The 18,286-nt window shown below is 32.4% G+C and overlaps 1 protein-coding gene across 2 annotated transcripts in view; it reads left to right on the plus strand.

Moving 5' to 3' along the window:
* Nucleotides 1–1,981: 1,981 nt before the first annotated feature.
* Nucleotides 1,982–18,286, plus strand: part of LOC106464024 (ribosome maturation protein SBDS-like) — a 17,701-nt gene continuing 1,396 nt past the window's right edge. The window contains exons 1-5 of one of the 2 annotated variants that reach the window (XM_013924131.2): nt 1,982–2,139; nt 2,548–2,699; nt 6,443–6,572; nt 7,659–7,859; nt 11,872–12,033. In XM_013924131.2, the coding sequence (XP_013779585.1) occupies nt 2,572–2,699; nt 6,443–6,572; nt 7,659–7,859; nt 11,872–12,033 (621 nt within the window). In that variant the 5' untranslated portion in view covers nt 1,982–2,139; nt 2,548–2,571. Of the gene's footprint in view, nt 2,700–6,442; nt 6,573–7,658; nt 7,860–11,871; nt 12,034–18,286 lie in introns of both variants that reach the window. The other variant, XM_013924130.2, reaches the window with a different exon arrangement.

Consider the following 18,286-nt stretch of genomic DNA (forward strand, 5'->3'; position numbering starts at 1 on the left):
TAAAGCTACTAAATATGAATTACATGATAGATGCCGTAGTGAAAATGTTGTTTATGAAGTAACTTGTGGCAGATGCTCTTGTACGTATATAGGAAAAACTTGTCGATCCGTACACGCTCGAATATATAAACATGTGCGTGACATCCAAAACCTCAATACTAACAATGCTATTGCAAAACATTATGGAAAAGAACATGACCTACCACAAGTGGATAACATCTTACCGGATGTCAATATCTTATATAAATGTCATAATTTTCTGGACAGAAAAAATAAAGAATCCATTTTAATCAAGAAAAATAAACCTAAATTGAACAAATACAAAGATTAGCCATTAGTGTAGAGACGTTAAGGACATTTTAAAGATTTTAATATGTTGAACTTTGACGAAGTCTCTATACACAATTTATAAGGATTGAAATATATGTTCAGACATTGTTTTATATATGTATTGATAACATAAGATGGAAAAATACTTACCAGTACAAATATGAATAAATGTTTTAGATACGTAACGTATTATATTCTAAATCGAACGATGTTAATAGTTTACTTATTGGTTTACACATTTTATTTATTTAGCATTGTTGGTTTGATTTGTCTTAACAATATAAATTCAAGAATGTTTGATATTATTTTAATATAATATGAACTTTCTAAACTCGTGTATCAATGTTCGATTTACGAATGACAGAGTTACAATTTAAATTTTACTGGATTAGGGAATATCGATAGCTCCTGACGAAGCTATAATAGCGAAATATTGAGCTAATAAAGTTATATTATGAAGATATAGCTCGTGATTTTATTTACGTTTATAGAAATATCTCATAATAAACTCCAGTTTGCGTTAAACCAATTTAAGAATAATAACGTTTCAACAGAAATTCCGAAATATATGTTTAACTTACTTGTAAAATTAGTTGTATAATTCCTTAGCTAATCGACTGATTAACTGGTTAAACGCAGTAGTTCTCGCTACTAACACTAAACGGAATCACTCACTTATTGTTCACTGACTTTTCATTTATTAATTATTACTTGAATATTTCACTAACTTCTCACTCACCGATTACTTATCTTGATAAAAAGTTTAGAAAAAATAACCTTTACACTCCACTTTACACTTTACGTTAATGAATATTCTAATATAAAACAGTTGTGTGTATTAACCCAGAGGATGTCGCAAAGGCGAAGTGTTGGTTAAATAATTTAAAAAAGATATATATCTGGAGTGTAAAGGTCGTTTTTCCCAAACTTTTTAGCAAAATATGTGAATCTCTCCAGTGTGCACTACAAATTTTGATAGACAACAAAAAATTACTTATCTTGTATATATTGCGAATCGTAGTATCTGTACGAGCGTTCGTCTGTCTTCGGTTTGAAAAAATGCGCACGCAGGAAAAGCTCAACATTCATTTTTGAAATGACAGTAGAACAGGCATGAATAATAGTTTCATTTTGAGTTTACTTACTGATACAGTATATTTTATTACAATTTACAGCTTCTACGGTAATTGAGTGAGAAAGATTGGTTTTTAGAACAGGTACGACGTTTTGATCACTGGTGCGATTATTATCAAGTACACAAAATACTTATCAATGCTAGGTACCGGGTTTCGATACGTGTGGTGTATCCTTGCGCTTAACAACAACAACAACTTTTGAAATACAATAATGAAATGGTGTTCTTGTTTTTCTTTACGAATAAACACATTTTTATTGAAACTTTGTTCTTTTTAATGGAAAGTAAAACTTGGTTTTCTCCCTGTATTTTCACACTTGCAGCTGGGGTAAAAAAAAATAGCTGACTGTAATGTTTTTATTATTTAACCAATTATTTTTTGGATGCTATATTGTAATTTTCATCTTTTTTTATTATTGGATGCTAATTAATTAACCCAAGTGCCTGAAATTTATTTAAAATGTTTTTAAAAACTATTGTCACTTCAGGTTTTCTAATTAATTTTCTGAGATTTTTATACACAGCGCTTGCATTAAAAAACAAAACAACACCAACACCTGAGAGTGGATATTTTACATAACTTTATTTATTTTGGATCTTAACTTCGTCATACTCCGTTTCCTACAGAATTTGTTTTCAACCGTGCTTTTGTTTTGGCCAAAGTTAAATTGAATGTAAAATATTTCCTCGTTTATTAGTCATTTTACGAAATTATATAGGCAATCTGTGTTGGCACAATGTTTCCCTTCCATTATATTAATAATTAGTATTTGCTGTAGGCGTAAACGATATACGCAAAACCTTCTAAGACGTATTAATTTTGGGCTAACCTGCAGGCTGTATTATAATTTACAGTATTAATACTGTTATTTCATAGGCGTTGGGAGCATTAATCAGGATAGAAGTGACATAGAAAAATTCTGGCTGTTTGAAATATTGTTTTACAACTGAAATTGAAAGTTAAAACTGGTTGTACTGCGGTGTTACAGTTTTACTTGATTTTTCTAAACTTAGGCTAAACTCAGTCTAGAGTGTTATGCAGTTGTGTTTGTGGCTCATTTGTTAAAACTGTTTCTTTCCAGCTGCACATATTTTACTTTGTAAAAATGTCAATTTTTACACCCACCAACCAAATTAGACTAACAAATGTTGCAGTGGTTCGAATGAAAAAAGGAGGAAAAAGATTTGAAATAGCATGCTATAAGAACAAGGTGATGTCATGGAGAAGTAAAGTGTAAGTTGCCTAATTTTAAAGTTTCGTATAGATTTACTATCAAGCCAGTTTTATATCTACTTTTTTAACTTTTCCACTAATTCGATGATATTTGAACTCTTTAATCATACTGTTAATGTAAGGAAGGTCATGATAATGATATTCAATATAAACAAAGGTGCTTTTACATGAACAAAAAGGAGGTGCTTATGAAAAAGTTCCAGTAAATTGGGATAGGAAAAAAAATTCCTAAGACATCTTTAAAATATTAAATAATTCTAACAATAGATTCCAATACATTGCTAACACTAACAGCAAAAGATAAACTAGTAGTATACTACTATCACTAGTAATATGCCTTAAATCCATATGTTTTCCTTCAGTCATTGGCTGGATATTGGTACTGCTGAACGGATGATTTAGTTCTGAGCAGAATGAAGGAAAACTAGTTTTTAGATCATGGGTTTCTAGGCCCATAGAAGTCAAAGGATTAAGCCGTGAGATGCCAGGGAAACAATTTTTGCTGTTTAATCTTTATATAAGACTATAACAATTTACTAAATAAGTATGATGTAGAAATTGTGTGCCATTAAGTTGTCATTTGTATACAAGTTTTATACTCTCCAGGATTTTCAAAAAAGGGGAGGATCTATTTGAACAGATATCAGAGAGGCTGGGAGAAGCTTAAGTTTTTTTACAAATCAAAATGTTTGTAAGTCTAATTCCATTGACTTTTGTCTGTTACTCCCATTGGAAAAATTGTCATTAAGAAATCTGATTGTCCAATGCTTTTTGCTGACATTGAAAATATATTTACCTTCATTTGTGGAGCTGACTGTTAGAATAAGGATCTTGAAGTAACCCTTGGACTCAATTTTATTCACTGATGGGCTAGAGAGAGGGGTGGTATGTTTTATAGTCATCTGATGGAAAGGGGGTCTTGTTCAAATATTTTTGGTGGGTTTTAAATTGTAATATTTACAGCAATCTTTAATGTTTTGTCTTTACAAGTGGTCCAAGCCTCCCTTTTCATACAGAAATATGAATATTACTGATGCCAGTAAACAAATATATTTCTACCAACACTTACATCTCTGTTTTTATCTTTAATGACTTTATTGCTAATTAATGTTTTGCTCTTTCCTTCAAATTTGTTTTTTGCAATATAAATGGAGATGAACCACTTGGACCCCCCCCCAGATCCACCTCTACAAGCTTTTAACCAGATCTCTTTTCATATTGATAGATACTTGTAGATTTAAGACTTTATTGGAAATCTGCAGCTAATTTTAACAACGTATTTTTTGCAAGTTCTACAATTTAAAATCACAATACTTAAACTAAAATTCACTTTTTCTTAGAAGCAAAATGTTTTTTTTTCCAAATAACCACAATTTCAATTATGACTTTTCTTATGTTAATGATATTTATAGGGAAATAATAAATAAATTAGTAAAGTTTGTGAATGACATTAATCTCTTGGGTATTTCTAGCTGTATTGATGACACTGATGTACTACAGAATGACTTGGATCAGTTGGTTAATTGGACAAATATTTGTCAAAGTACCTTTAATTGTATTGAGAGAGAGATAATGTACTTGAGTTATCATAATTTCAACCATGTATTTAATATAGTTGGAAACCATTAGTAGTGTGACTGAAGAAAATAATCTTGGCATAGTGGTGGATAAGTCACTCAAGCCAGTCAGGCAGTGCTCTGTTGGTAGTAGCAGAACTAATAGAAGCTTAAAATGTATTTATAGATATATTGATTACAAGTCAAAATAAGTAACTATACCTTTTCATAAATCACTAGTTAGGCCTAACTTGTAATACTTCACACAATTTTGGATTCCTAAGGACATTAACTTAAGGTAACAGGTTCATAGGAGGAATACTTAGGATGATTCCAGGGATGAAAGGGTTATCTGATGGAGATAGGTTGAGACCTCTTAACTTTTTTCTCTTGAGAAAAGAGGGGTAGAGATGATCTTATTAAAGTTTACAAGATTATCTGGATGATCAGTAGGATGAAGGCCTCTGATTTCTTTGTGCTACTGTATATCCTGAAGACAATAGGATCAAGTTGAAGATTTAGAAAAGACAGGCTAGGTGCCAATTAAGACAGTTTTATTTTTCTAACATATGGAATGAGTCATCACAAGAGTTTAAAAGGGGAATTGATAATTTCCTAAAAAAAAAATGGGTGGGTTTAAGTTTTTACTTTCTTGAAGAGTAGATGTGCAAAGAGCTTTGAAGGATCAAATGGTCCCTTGCTGTTCATACATTAATCAACCATTTTTATTGTGTACGTGAAAGTATTTAGTATCCCAGCTAGTCTAATTCTTTACTTTAAGGATCAATAAAATTCGAACACTAAACAGCAATCTAAATTCTAAACCTTAAGAGTATCTGAACTTTTAGAACAGTAAAAATTTGCCAAGTATTTTCTGTGTTGTTTCTCTTGTTACAAGAAAGATGCCAATATGCCAACAGAAATGAGCTAATAGAATGGTAACTGGTATAAGAAAGTTTAGCTTTGGGATTTTGACATATTTTCATTTGAAACATAGAACCAAAAGGGGCTTGATATTGATTCTGTGTGCTGCATGAAGGTGGAGTGTAAAGGTGGTAAATAACTAAGAACATAAAAGGGTTCTACTATAGCGTGCAGTCTGCAAAGATATTATCACTATAGCTTATGGTCTACACAGATACTATCATCATCACTGTTTTAATGATTTACTAAAACATAATTTCTTGCTAGATAATTTATATCTATCCATGTTTTTGTTCAGTAAACAATAATAATTTAATAAGTTGTGTGTTCCAAAAGAGTACTTTAAATTTAGGTTATAATTGTGCTGGTTTTGATTGTTGGAATTTATTTCATTCCGATTATATTTGCCTCAAAAATGTGATGTTTGATATTTTGTACTTTATTAATTTAAAAATATTATTTATAATAAATGCCGCCAATTGTAAATAAACGAAAGTTAAAATGGTGATGATGATAGTATCTGTGTAGACTCGTGCTATAGTGTAAATATCTTTGTAGACCGCACGCTATAGTAGAACCCATAAAAGATAAGGTGACAGAAAGCCATTTGGCCCATTGAGACCACTCAAGAAAGAATCTTGTCCAACTCAAACAGGAAATTTTACTTAAAAATAGTTGTTAATTACGTGGGTGTAATGGGTTAAATTTAATTATCTTTTTAATATTTTGGTTCTGTTTTTTTCCTTTGTCACCTCAAGTTTTCTTGTGATAATGCAGTGCTTATGTTACACCTCTAAGATGTATGAACACAAAAACTGACAATGCAGTAATGTGTGTTATTAGAAATAAATAAATAAAAATTACTACCAGTAAAAATTTATGGCAATATTAATATCTTGAATGAATGTTATTCCACAAAACGTGAGAAGAAAAAACTTGGATAACTGATAATAAAGAATAAATTGACACGTCTAAATGAAAACTTTTTTCAGTTTATTTTGTGTGATCTGCTTGAAACATTGCACAAAATAAACTAGGAAAAGTTTTCATTAAGATGTATTAAGTTATTCTTTATTATCATTTATCCAAATGTTAATATCAACAACTGGTGTTTTGATAATGGTAATTTAACTTAGTTTATGAATTTTTGTTTTTAGAGGTCAAGAAACTATATGTATTAAAAAAAAATTAAGATGAATTTCCAGTGCTGTATGTTTTTCTTTTTGGATGACAATTTTTAAAAATCCAGTTAATATTTACTAGGGAGAAAGACTTGGATGAGGTTTTGCAGACTGATAGTGTGTTCACCAATGTATCAAAAGGGCAAGTTGCCAAGAAAGAAGACCTTATAAAGTGTTTTAAAACTGAGAATCAGGTTGAAATATGCAAAGAGGTTTGTATTTCATAAATGGATTTTGATTCACCAACTTCATTAGTGCACTTATTCTATTCTATATCAGGTTTCATTTTCATTAAATATGTTTTTGTTTACATGTAATAAATGTGATTTGATTTTATATCAATATATTCTCCACCTCTGATTTCCTTAAAAAAAAAAGACTAAGTACACCACCCTGTTTTTTGTTTAAGTCTCGACAATTGTTATACGTGTAACTTTTGAAATTTATATGCTTTTAATAATTTACAGTCAATATACAGCAACACAGTATTATGTGTAAAACATGTATATATATATATATATATATATAGTTTCTGATTTGATAACATTTAGCAGCACCAGGCTACAGGGACCCAGATCTTAAAAATTGTTTGGACCTAATTCAAATGTTAGCTTCAAAACTTGAAAGCATGAGAGATAAGAAAACTTCTTGCCAGAATTTTGCAACAGTTTAAAGAAGAGTAGACAGTTTTTACATTACTCACACACACACAAAAAAAACTTGCACTAGAAAGGTTTCCCATGCAACTAGCTAGGCCTAGAACATACTAAAATGTGGAACAGCACAGGGTGTATTATTGTCACACAATCAAAAATCCTCATTCATGATAAAGTGAAGAAAAATTTAAAGGTTTTAATAGCACACAACAATCATTAAACACCGTAGACATAACTAGCCAAATTAAAAAAATTACAGAACACATACATCTACTGGAAACGTCCTATAAAACTTTGGAACAGGATTTAATCATCCAAATTGGTATTTCATTACAAATTAAATTATTTTTTACTCCATCTTATTGACACTTCTTCTTCTTTCCAATTTCATATTTGAATTTAATAATAATGTGAAGAAAAAACTGATATAACATGTCTACTTGTAGACATATCTTGCATCTGTGTGGGGGAAAAAAAAAGTTTTCAGTTTGGCTCTCTTGTGGAAAATGTTAGTTCTGCAAAACTTTTATATAGTTACATTTGTCTGTACAAGATTTAAATTTACTAATACTTTTGAACTCTGACTTCAATGTTAATGAAACATTGAATCTATAATTTGTTTAAATTGAAAAATATTGTCAGATCTTAGCCAAAGGTGAACTTCAGGTTTCGGAGAAGGAGAGGCAAGCTCAATTAGAATCAATGTTTAAAGACATTGCTACAATAGTATCAGACAAGTGTATTAACCCTGAAACTAAGAGACCTTATCCTGTAAGCATGATCGAGAAGTCCATGAAGGAGATACACTTCTCAGTCAAGCCAAGCAAGAGTACGAAACAACAGGTGTGTGTGTGTTTTTATGTTAATGGTACTATATCAAAGATATTTTCTCTATATCCACCCAATGATATGATACCTCATCAGAGAACAATTATACTTTTGAATTGCCTAAAAACAGCTGCTGCACATGGCTAATGGGTTATGTTAAAAGACTAGAAAGCTTGCAAAAAAAATGCAAGTGCTCTTAAAATTCCCAAGCATAAAAGGCTCAGCTAAAATTTATCCTATGAGCTAAAATGTATGAAATACTGGACAATCAAGTCTTACAAATATATATATAAACACACACACATATGTATACAAATGTTCACAAGTTAAAACAACGACAAGTCAAATCAAATATTCCCAAATCCTTCAAACCTGTCCAAAAGGGGAATCACTATGATGATAGTTAGTTTGTTTACTTCATTGCTATATAAACAGTTTGTAATCTATGACCGAGTACCTTTTCATGGTACAGGTGAAAGTGTTGGATATCTCTAATGCATAAGTGAGTATTTTTTGTTATTGTAAATCATGTCATATACGGGCCTTGCCATCGATTTTTACATCATCTTTTTAACAAACATCAAGTACTGTTATAAAGTGTCCTCAAACTTGCAATAACAGTGGAAAACTGATTAGCTTTGTTCAGTCTTGAGCTTGTGTATACAAATCTTGTCCATAGCATTTATATAGGCAATAAGCAACAGAAGCCCGAAGACAAACTGTTCCTTGAAGGACTAGACATGTTTTTGTTTTTTTTAGTTTTGAGCTTATATATACAAATTTTGTCTTCTTACCATCTGATTTGTTTTATCTCCCTCTCTCTCTTGTATATATAAATATATATATGTGTGTGTGTGTGTGTATCTGAAAGAGCCAGATGATGTTAGTTTGAGAGAGTTCCTTGTATTGGTAAATTTTTAAGATATTGTCACTAACTTTTCTGTTATAAGTATCTTACTAGCATCACATTGATGGCAGTCACATGCTTAAACTAGTTAAACTGTTCAAGTGAAATTATTCATCCAGACTTTTAATTACCCAATGATCATACATATAAAAGTTTGAGGATGACAGTTAATTTTAAAAGTTAGAAGCAAATAATTACCACTTTAACTAAAATTATAATGCTTGCTCATTTTTTGTTTCTCTCAAATCTCATTTAGTCTGCCAAGAAGGTATTAGTAATTTAAATTTCATGTTGATGTATGAAAACGTTAAATCCATACTTGTTTTTGTTCACATGATGAGTCAGTCTACAGTTATACTGTTGCATTGTTTGTTTTATTATTATTTTTTTACCAGAGGGGTTTCCTAGTTAGTATTTCTGGTACCTGGTTCTAGAGCTGGGTAGTTACTTTGATTAGTGTCACATAAACTTATTGATTAATTAAAATTATTGTGTTTGATTATTCCAATAATCGATTAAATGAAATTACAATTAAATCAGTCATCACAATTATAATAAACTAATTGAAATTATTGTTTCCAATCATTAGTATTTTCAATTATTTCCAACTATCTAAGTAATTGAAGTATTGCTATTATATTTGTTGTTAAGCACAAAGCTACATAATGGGCTGTTTTTGCTCTGCCCAATTTTATTCTTGTAAGTTTTTTGTTTTTTTACTTCAAGTTTATTCATCTTTGGTGAACTGGGAAGGGGGATAAGGCTTTCTGCTACTATCACTAACTTTGAACTACTGACTAAAAGGTAGGCAACTGTCTGATAACACTTGCCAACTTTTTTTTTTGAGAGGCATTGTTTTACCTTCTTTAACTGTTGACTAAAGGGAAGGCAACTAGGGTGATCCATTGCGAACCTTTTCTTGTTTTACCTTCTTTAACTGTTGACTAAAGGGAAGGCAACTAGGGTGATTCATTGCCAACCTTTTCTTGCTCGCATGTATTTACCATAGTTACAGGAACACAGTACTAATCAGTAATTGATTAATTGAATGTAATCGACTTAATAGAGCTGTTGATTGATTGGTTGATAAGCAAATATCACTAATTGCCCAGCTCTACCTAAACCTAAAACAGGTTACAGCAATCTCACTTTTTTTTTAATATTTGAAGTAATTTCAGGAAAAAAGCTTAATAATATTAATAGAAAAATGTACTTGTACATTTATATTTATTTATTTATATTATTCATCAGTGCATGTCAACACACTTTTGTGTTAAACTTTCTGTAAACCTTACTGAACTCCAGTGCAATTTACAGTGTTTAACAATCCATTTGAAGATTTAGTATATCAAGCATTGTACCCATCTGAACAACAGTATAATACTTACAACCAACAAAACTGACTGCTCTTTAAAACATTAAGACACCAATGTTTGCTGTGTGGTACTGCACGTGAAAGAGGTTCATACTATTTTCAATGTGTTGCTTTATTTAATCTAATTGTAGACTGGTATGAAACTGAATGTGAAGAAAGTGATGTTTAAATATAGTTTTTATATGAGCTCTAGAAATTTCAAAAACATACAGAAATTGTGTAAATCACAAACAATGGTAACAAGATAGTAAGTAGAAAATACATTGAATTATACTTTTTAGTGAAATTACAAAAATGTTTTTCGTTGATACCAGTAAGGAAATGAAAATGACATTATATACTTAATCTTATGTCAAAAGAATGTTATTACAGATTACCACAGTTAGAATGTCCAAAGCAAGAAGAATGTAATATTGCAATTTCAAGTTAGACCATTGTCTAGAACAGTATCCCACAATTCTTAGGTTACCAGCATCAATTACTATTCCACATCACATGTACAAAGAACTGGTACTACCTTGCACAAATATCCTTATTACCACTTGAGATAGACTCATCCCATCCCAGAATAGACTAAGACACAGAGTCATGCTGGTACAATCTTCTGTGAGATAACCATTGTAGTATGTAACCTTTAATTAAGAAAAATGTTTGGTTCTTCTGGTTGACAAGGATGTCAAACTTACATGCAGAACACCTGCATGAAAATTTATTTTAAACTAGCTGTAGAAAAATGTCTAAGTAGACACTGCCATTTGCCTTACATGTGTCGCTGATTTGTTTTTAAAAGTATCATGCAAGATTTTTTTAAAAAATAAATGATAAACTACTATTGCGACTAGACTTGTATGTTAAGTTTACGTGTTCACAAGGATAATAATCCAAAGTAATTCTGTAGGTCATAATTGTTTTTGTAATTTAATCATTGTAGATCTCTTTAATTAATTGGGCAATTGTGCATGTGTGTGCATATATATATATGTAGTGATCTTGATTTGTGTATTAGACGTATAGAAATGAAACTTAAGTAACAATTAATGCTCAATATCTAGTAAGGAATTTCAGATATTTGTAAATTATACGTCCATGTACTTTAGACATTGCACTGTCAGTTCTTTATCAGTTATATTGTTGTTATGTAGACCATCTAAGTAGTCTTCTCTGTCAGGCATATTGTTGCCTATTGTTGTTATGTAGACCATCTAACTAGTCTTCTCTGTCAGGTATATTGTTGCCTATTGTTGTTATGTAGACCATCTAACTAGTCTTCTCTGTCATGTATATTGTTGCCTATTGTTGTTATGTAGACCATCTAACTAGTCTTCTCTGTCAGGTATATTGTTACTTTTTGCTATACCCAGTTGTCAACTGTTCATTTCTCACCATAGTATTATTAGTTAATGATGTTTTGTGTTAACAGTAATTTGTATTGTTTGGTTTAAATCCATCTATACCTGATGTACTTTAGACAAGTTAACTTAGTTTTTTACATTAGATTGATCAGGGTAAGTGGTAGAGCCAATCATGTAAATAGATCTTGGTACAGCAGATCCATAGATTAACAATTAATGTGTTACACAAGTGCTGAAAGAGATGTTCTTTTGAATCACTTTTGAAAAGTGCATAAATATTCTTAGCCAAAATATTAATTTACAGGATACTTTTATTTGGTTTCCTGAAAATGTGGAATTAACCACTAAAACATTAATATCTTATATTGATGTCCCAGTTCAATGTTTACACAGGCCTTAGAAGTGATCAGGCAGCTGAAAGAGGTCATCCAGATTGAGAGAGCCCAGATGAAGCTGAGAGTATCAATACCAAAAGGCAAGAACTTCCGAACAAAAATTAAAGAATTAGCAACGGGAGTGGATTCTGAGTCATTAGAGAACGGTGACCTTGAAATGGTAAGATAAAATGATTACATAAAATTTTTTCACATAACGTTTAGAACAAGTGTTTGCCTTCTTTTTATCATTGTAGGACTTGCCAGTGAATTCATTCTAAGTAGACACTGGCATTTGCCTTACATGTGTCACTGATTTGTTTTTAAAAGAGCATGTTTAAAAAAATAATAATAATATTGTTGTTATATTTCTCTAAATTTTTGTCAACTCATTCATTCACAGTTCTTGTGAATGGTGACTTTATATATATATATATATATAGAAAGAGCACCATTTAGTTGGAAGTTGGAAATACATTTGTTTCTGCTTTCATTTTGTTTATGTACAGGGTGGGCAAAAAGTCTGGGCATTCCCTCCCCCCCTCTCAAATAAATATAGTGTACATGAAAGAAATAATTTATTGCATATTAACATATTTACATCTCATATTGACACAGAAGGTTCAATTAATAATCCAAAATGTCTGTCTGTTGGACTTCATTTTCATGACATAGGATGATATGTCTCCATGTGCTATGTTACATCCTCCTTAGCATATTAAGGATAACTTTAGTGAAACTTTCAACAATTGTTTGTTTCAAGGCATTAGCGGTTTCATATCATTCCTTTGTAACAATTTGTTTGATAAAGCCCCACAGTGAATTATCACATTAGCTTTAAATAAGGGGAGTGCCAAGATTTTTATATTTTTTTGCCCACCCTATAGGTTTAGGTGAAATTTTTTATGTTTTAACGTAAGTGTATCTACATGAAATAATGTTTGCTCATGCATAATGTTATTTACCAGTTGTATCAAATTACGTCTTATTTGTAAGTTGTAGTATTATCTTCAAAAAGTAAGATAAGATATCATAACACTGATTTTTGTTACTGATGTTTTTCATTAGCTTTTAAAAGTATGGATTTAAGATGCATTATGTATTTCCCATATTGTGTAATATTACTAATGCATTTATGAACACAACTGGAAAGACAAAATATGCAGTAGTGATACGAATATTCACAAACTAGATTTCACCCAATCTTGCTCCTTAATACTACAGATATATTATCTTTCGTATTTTGATACATTTTTACTTTTATATTGATAGAAGCTGAAATCATCTTGCTTCATTTTTTTAGGGTACACGGTATACTTAATTTTTTCCCCCTCTCTCTCTCTGACAGTTTGTTATATTCAGATAATATTGGATACAAAACGATACTGAAAATCTGATATACATTAGTGATGGGTATTCTTTTTCATATAAACAGAGTATTTAATTGATTTGATTTTCAGGGTTTTGAGACAAAGTTTATAAATGGATATATGACTACATTTGTAGTTTTGTTTTTCTAAAATGTTGTATTTGAATCAAGTAGATGTACCCCTGAAACAATAAATGCCTTGTTGAGTTTGATTTCATGCTGTCAGAAACCATGTGAGTTTAGGTTCTCATTATCCTTGACACAAAGCAGAGCATGCATCAACTTCCACATGATTTAGTGACTTTCTACCATAAGCCAGATTTCATTCTTTACAGTAGTGATGATAAAATATGTTCCTTCTGTTTCTGGAGAGGTTGATGGGAATGTATTTCAGAGGTAAGTTCCTGTTTGAAAATCATTTTAATTGTAAAATTTAAATTACATAGACTTACTTCTCAACTACTAAGAACCAGAATACCCACACAGAAATGGTTCTTTGGCATAAAGGTAACAGTCTAGACCATCCTAAATGATTAAGTAGTCAATCAAAGTTTGAGTGGAATCCAAAAACCAGAGTAAAGGTCAATGGACTGGATTCATGGGAGAACTGAGTGAAGTAGACCAGTCTCAAAGAGACTTGACCAAAGAGAGAGGACACCCAGAAAGGCATTCTTCTCAGCAGGTTGCTTCCTCATCTTGGTTACCCATTAATAATGATAAATGGGGGTTTGGTAATAATAATAATAACCTGTGGAACTAGGGACTGTGTGATCAGAGGTGGTGATGTAACAAGTAAGCAGGGTCAGAGTGCAAAGCTTTGTTCTGTAGCTGTAGAAGTTTCTCGGAGTAGGATATCATTTGTAAATAATGACTAGGCATGCTTCTGGGGATAAGGATCCCTTCATTATACTCTGCAAAAACCATCCAAGGAGAATCAAAAAGTCCTAGGCAGAACAAAATTTGGGCTAAACAACTTTAGGACAGTTCAATGGGAACACCAAAGAATATTAAGGCAAAGAAAGATATAAGGTAGTCTCCATCCTGGTTGGAGTTTTGAGGCATCAAATATAGAATGGGCATCTCATCACCGATGTCTCAAATGCTATGCAATCATGTGCACAGAGAGATGGGAAAAGGTACTTACTGAGGGATCATCAGCCACCAGATGTCATCCTTTGTCCACTTCCAGAAGGCATCATCCTCTCATGGAGCTCCAGTGTAGAACGTTTGTCTAGAACAAAATTACAATTATGTATAGCATGCTGGAGTCTCTACTAGATGAATCTGTACACAGAATTACATATGATAAGGAGAGAGACCATAATTTTTTTATGTTTTATGATCAAGTTTTTAATCTTGGACACCTCTGATATTGTTAACAGGAGTTTTGGACAGTATAGAAATACATGGGTTGCCATACGTATCATAGGTGTGAGCCCAAGTGGTAAATAAACGGGTAATAGAAAATAACTCATCTGCTAGGGTTCCATCTAGGTTGATAAATCATAAACTGAGGCAAACAGCATACTGAAGCTGAAGAAGCTTTAATATGATGTCATTAAATTTCAGTAATGCATTTGGATTCATTCACTTACCTGGCTGCAGAATATTATCTAAGGGTACTGTGATCAGGATGCCAAAGACATCATCAAGTGTAATCCAAAATTCACTTAAGGTGTTCAGAAACATCATAGTGAAAAAGACAGATCAACTGCTCAAGTCAATTTGTCAACATAGTTGGAGCAAGATCCAAGAAGCATGATTTGGTGTATTGTATAAACAAACTCTTCCAAGCCTTCCCGAGAGATTCATTACAGGTGAAGTAATAACAAATAGCCCTGACTGGACACAAAAAATGTTCAGAACAAGAATCAAAATCAGACAAGGTAGATAATATGTAAATACAATAATTACCTTCTCTCACAAGCCAAGTTTAAGTAGGAAGGCACAATCTGGTATAAAACCTTCTGAGAAAAGTAAGAAACATGAAACATCAAAAGCAGACTGAGAAAAGTAAAGTACATGAAACATCATCAAAAGGAGAGATATCCAGCTAATGCAAGCACTTAAAGAAATTATATTTTGAGGGATAGATCATAGAGGAAGCAATTGATAAGGGTTCAAAAGGAAAAAAGCCAAGAAATGTAAGACTAAAGATTAAGCCTAATTTGATTTTGGAGAATGTCTTAGAATCATTTAAGACTATGGGCTCAGAAGAGGTCCTTGAATAAGAGGGACAAAAATTGATTGATTGCACCTATGGTATCTGAAAATGGAAAATAAGGCAGTTCCTTAGCTAGCTGTGGAAGAGGCTGAAAATTATCATGAAGCAAAAACATGAAGGAAGAAACAATATGTTGATGAGTTAGACATAGACAAGAAGTATTATGTCTAATTCCCCAGCTCTGTTGAGTAACCCAATTAGATTAATAAGACTGCCAGGGAAAAGTTTTGGCAAGTATGGGCTAACATTCAAGCCACTTTAGAAGAGAATCTAACTTTTTGGACAAAGGATCTAATAACAGCCAGGTATGAACTTATAGATGTTGAATGTCAGTATTTAAAAAAAAACATTCAAGGTTGCCAAAGAAGATGTTTCCAGTGTTGTAATTGAACTTGTTCCCTATGAGAAGATTGAAATAATAAGGAAAACCATGGCTGAGCTGGATAAATTGGAGTGATGAGGAGAATCTGGTAATTTGCATAACTGATCTTGTTGAGAATCCAAAGAAGAAGGCAGGGAAGAGGTAGGCATAAAGAAAGAGGTTCTCCCAAGATTGACTTAGTATGGCCATAGCTAGAAAATTTTGATCTGGAACTCTAGACCAGTAGAGTGGAAGAAGATGATTGTCTGACATTGCAAGGAACCAATTATTGGGTGACGTAGATGTTTTCATAGTCACTGAAAACCAAATGGTCGATAGTTCACTCCATGGGGAGAAACCGATCATCCTGAAAGAGATAATTTCTCAAAAAAAAGCAGAGAAGCTGCAGCAAAATAAAGGCTATGAGAAAGAGTACCCTCCTAATTGCTGATGTAAGTTACCACTGTAGAGAAGTGTATGAACTAACACAGAGTAGTAATGTAAAAAAAAGCAGAAACTTGAGACAAAAACATACTAAATAACCCAAAGTTCTAACATGCAGATGTGATCTTTTGCTTCTGGAGAAGATCAAATCAGAATGGTGCTGATTCTCCAATACAGCTTCACAACTAAAAAAAGTCTAAAGGTCAAGGAACAAAAGGAAATTATTTTGATAAAAACTCTGTTCAATCAAAATTGAAGAAGTATGAGAGTGATGTTAGAAACAGGCATGCTATGTGACAATAGGTCTGAAGTCAGGCACCACTAAGAAGCAAGGTCATGTTAGAGGTGTGGCATGGGAGTGCACCCTAAGAGAATGACAACATGAAGCAAATCATCCCTTAAGCAAAAAGTGTTCCTTAAGCTGTGTTGATTCAAAATTCCTGGTGTATAAAATACCATGTCGATACTGAATGGGAATTGGAGTTATAAATGATCTACCAAAGAGATAAAGCCAGCTGGGTAGTCAAATGAATGTGTGTAAGTGATTTGATGAACAAAAGAGTCAGAATAAGTCAATTGTCCATATTAAATTAAAAATCATTATCAGGTGAATGGAGAAGACCATCAAAACTAGACTACTTGAAACAAAATGTATGGAGCCAAAGAGAAGGGTAATGAACTGATAAACTACCCTCTAATGGAAAAATATGATAGATGAATAGAGGTTTGCAGGAAAACATTCTATAAATTCATCATTATCATCCAAAGGCTGTGATAAAGAATCTTTCATAATAACCTCATATTTTCGATTTGAAAAAAAAAAAAGGTGTCTCATCTCCAGGAAAAGATGAGTCAAAAAGATAGGAGTAAAAACCTGAAGAAGTATAATAAATGTTTTCTACTTCTTTTTGAAGGAGGTTTGAGACTTCCTGATCCAGAAGTGTAAGTGACTGGATTGGAAGGAGAAGAAAAGACAGTAAGACCAGACTGAGGGATCTGTCAAACCTAAGAATCTCACAGAATAATAACTAAGGATCCAAGACAACTCCCCCCCCCCCAACAGTCCAAATGGAAGATTCATCTGTGACAGATGATTGTCATCAAGTGGATCAAGAATATGCCACGTTTATACATCCATGTTTGCTCACATGGTAAAATCTAAAGAAATGAATAGGGAAAGACAGAAGGACAAATATTTCAGAAGTTAGGGAGAGAAGATAAGTACCATATAACAAAGTATGACAAGCTAAGACATCAAGGAAATACTGTAGTTATGTGGTAATAGAAATTAAATCCATGAGAAGTGCATCTAGGGAAGACTGTAAGGTGAAAACTTTGTTTCTGACTCAAAAAGCCAGGAGAACAAGATGATATTTGATAATTACCCTGAAGTGTGCAGAGCAGAAAAATTATTATAAAATGAGTCATAGCAGAAGATCATGTGAAAAATGAAAAAATATCCCCTGCCACTGTTAAAAACAAAAATAAATAGAGACAACAATACAGCCATGAAAGCTCTCTGCATGGTAGAGGCAAACCACGTGAGTAAGGCATCCAAAAAAGCTGTGAAATATCTAATATTTATAGAAACATTTGCAACAATAGTAAATGTTGACTTCAGAAGTCACCGTCAACTAAGTTAACAACACAAATGTCAACAAGAAGATCTAGGCTTATGTGGATTATGGCAGGAAAGTACAGAGATTATACATTCTCCTGATGCATGAACAATAAATTGCATGGAAGTTGGGAGAGTGAAGAACTCTGGGTAAGTTGGTGCATGCTCTGCACTTTGTCAAGGACATTCAAAACCTATACCTACATAGTTGTTGACAGAATGAAAGCATCTCGACAAAAGAAAAGACTTATTGTTCCAGAGATAACGGCCCGGCATGGCCAGGTGGATAAGGCGCTCGACTCGCAATCTGAGGGTCGCGGGTTCGAATCCCCGTCCCATCAAACATGCTCGCCCTTTCAGCCGTGGGGGTGTTAAAATGTGACGGTCAATCCCACTATTCGTTGGTAAAAGAGTAGCC

The sequence above is a fragment of the Limulus polyphemus genome, unplaced genomic scaffold (genome assembly GCF_000517525.1).
Source record: "Limulus polyphemus unplaced genomic scaffold, Limulus_polyphemus-2.1.2 Scaffold1543, whole genome shotgun sequence".
Taxonomy (NCBI): Eukaryota; Metazoa; Arthropoda; class Merostomata; order Xiphosura; family Limulidae; genus Limulus; species Limulus polyphemus.